This window comes from Clupea harengus, chromosome 6 (genome assembly GCF_900700415.2).
Source record: "Clupea harengus chromosome 6, Ch_v2.0.2, whole genome shotgun sequence".
NCBI classification, from domain to species: Eukaryota; Metazoa; Chordata; class Actinopteri; order Clupeiformes; family Clupeidae; genus Clupea; species Clupea harengus.
The window spans coordinates 3,075,863-3,078,362 of record NC_045157.1 but is presented as its reverse complement, the minus strand read 5'-3'; the positions used below and the strand labels follow the sequence as shown (position 1 = coordinate 3,078,362).

The 2,500-nt window shown below is 51.8% G+C and overlaps 1 protein-coding gene across 6 annotated transcripts in view; it reads left to right on the top strand.

Annotated features, from left to right (window-relative positions):
* LOC105903489 (CUGBP Elav-like family member 3-B) overlaps positions 1-2,500 on the top strand; it is a 100,101-nt gene that overhangs the window by 75,801 nt on the left and 21,800 nt on the right. For all 6 annotated transcript variants that reach the window (XM_031568763.2, XM_031568760.2, XM_031568762.2 and 3 more), the window contains exon 9: positions 2,318-2,461. In XM_031568763.2, the coding sequence (XP_031424623.1) occupies positions 2,318-2,461 (144 nt within the window). The remainder of the gene's footprint in view (positions 1-2,317; positions 2,462-2,500) is intronic.

The following is a 2,500-nucleotide window of genomic DNA, read 5'->3' as shown; positions in this document are numbered from 1 at the left end:
CCCCTCAATCGGCTGCCTCACAAAGTGCTGTATGGCCAGCTCGCCCAAGGCCAACGCTCTGCTGGAGGGCAGAAGAAGCGCTATAAAGACCAGATCAAAACAGCGCTAAAGAAGTGCAAAATCAGGCCTGGGGACCTGGAGGGCTTGGCTGCTGACCGTAACACCTGGCGTCAGATGTGCCAAGACGGGACCAAAGCACTGGAGGAGGACAGGACAGCCAGGAGACAGGAAAGGCAAGAAAGAAGGCATACAAGAAAAACAACCAAGGTTGCCAGTACCACCACTACTACATTCGCATGTCCCACCTGCGACAAGACCTGTGGATCCAGGATAGGACTATACAGCCACCAGAAAACTCACCGTTGAGAGTCAGAAGTGGACGTCATCATCGGCCTCGATGGACAACTACAAGCAACAAGCAAGCAAGTGTGTGTGTGTGTGTGTGTATGGCGAGTAGGGGACAGATTGACTGAGCTAATGTATGACAGCAGTCGGTGATCTCTCTTTGGTGTTGCTGACAGCTGTCTGTTGGTGCTTCCTCCTTTAAAGGTCACTGTTGTAAACACTGCAAAATGGCGTGTCATTCACAGGGCCTTAACAATGCATGGCTAACGTTATCTTGATGTACACGTGAATGAGATTTACTGTCGTGTGAAGTTATTCGGTTTGGAAAAGAGAACAGTTTCAGGAAAGGGGCAGCAGGCGTAGTTATAGCCCCCCCCCCCCTTTAACACACACACACACACACACACACACACACACACACACACACACCACACACACACACACACACACCACACACACCACACACACACACACCACACACACACACACACACACACACACACACACACACACACACACACACACACACACACACACACACACACACCCCAAACAGACCGGTGATATCTAGGGCATTAAGACCATTAGCTGCTCAGAGGGCTTCGGAGTGCTGAGCTCGCCGGGCGCATCATGGTTGATGTGTCTGGTCTGGGATCTTGGTGCATCATGGTTGATGCGTCTGGTCTGGGATCTTGGCTGCCGTGACAAGGAGAGGGTGATAGAGGGAGAGACCAAGGGAGAGGGAAAGAAAGAGAGGAAGAAAGAAAGAAAGAGAGACAGAGTGAAAGGGAGAGGGGAGGGAGACAGAGAGAGCGGGGGGGGTGGAGTTAAAGGGACAAAGAGAGAGAGAAAGAGAGGGAGAGAGAGAGCGACAGAATGAGAGGGAGAGAGAGAGAAAGAGAGAGAGGGAGAGAGAGAGAGGGAGAGAGAGTCAGAATGAGAGAGAGAGACAGAATGAGAGGGAGAGAGAGAGAGAGACAGAATGAGAGGGAGAGAGAGAGAGAGAATGAGAGGGAGAGAGAGAGCGACAGAATGAGAGGGAGAGAGAGAGAAAGAGAGAGAGGGGGAGAGAGAGAGAGAGAGAGAGTCAGAATGAGAGAGAGAAAGAGAGAGACAGAATGAGAGGGAGAGAGAGAGAGGGAGAGAGAGAGGGAGAGAGAGAGAGACAGAATGAGAGGGAGAGAGCGACAGAATTAGAGGGAGAGAGAGAGAGAATGAGAGGGAGAGAGAGAGCGACAGAATTAGAGGGAGAGAGAGAGAGAATGAGAGGGAGAGAGAGAGCGACAGAATGAGAGGGAGAGCAACAGAATGAGAGGGAGAGAGAGAGCGACAGAATTAGAGGGAGAGAGAGAGCGACTCCAGGCCTGTGTCTGTAGACTCATATATCTTGGCTTTGGTCCCGGTCTTCACTAGACTCCAACCGTGCCACTATACACACACACACACACACACACACACACACACACACACACACACACACACACACGCATGCATTTACATACACACACGTATGTGCACATGTGCACACTCTAATCTGATTTTCTACCAACACGTACACCCCCCAACACACAGGTATGCATGCACACACACAAACATTCCCATACACACACTCCTCCTCTGATAGCTGTCCAGCACACACACACACACACACACACTCACACACGCACGCACTCACGCACGCACGCACACGCACACACACACACACACACACACACACACACACACACACACACACACACACACACACACACACACACACACACACACACACACACACACATTGGAAGGCAGGGGGAACTCCTGGGAGGGCAAACTGTTGACTTGGATCCCATCGCTCTCCCTGCTGCCCACTCCAGTGGAGTGTGTCTGCGTCACCGCCCCGTCCATCTGCCCCACGACCTCCATGTTGTTGTTTGTTGTTTGTTTGTTTGCGTTGTTTATGGACGGGGTGTTGTTGTTGTTTACCTCTCAGGACCTGAAGGTTGCAACCTGTTCATCTACCACCTGCCCCAGGAGTTTGGCGACGCCGAGCTCATGCAGATGTTCCTGCCCTTCGGGAACGTCATCTCCGCCAAGGTCTTCGTCGACCGAGCGACCAATCAGAGCAAGTGTTTTGGTGAGTGAGTGGAAACAGAAAAACAAACCACAGGTATGC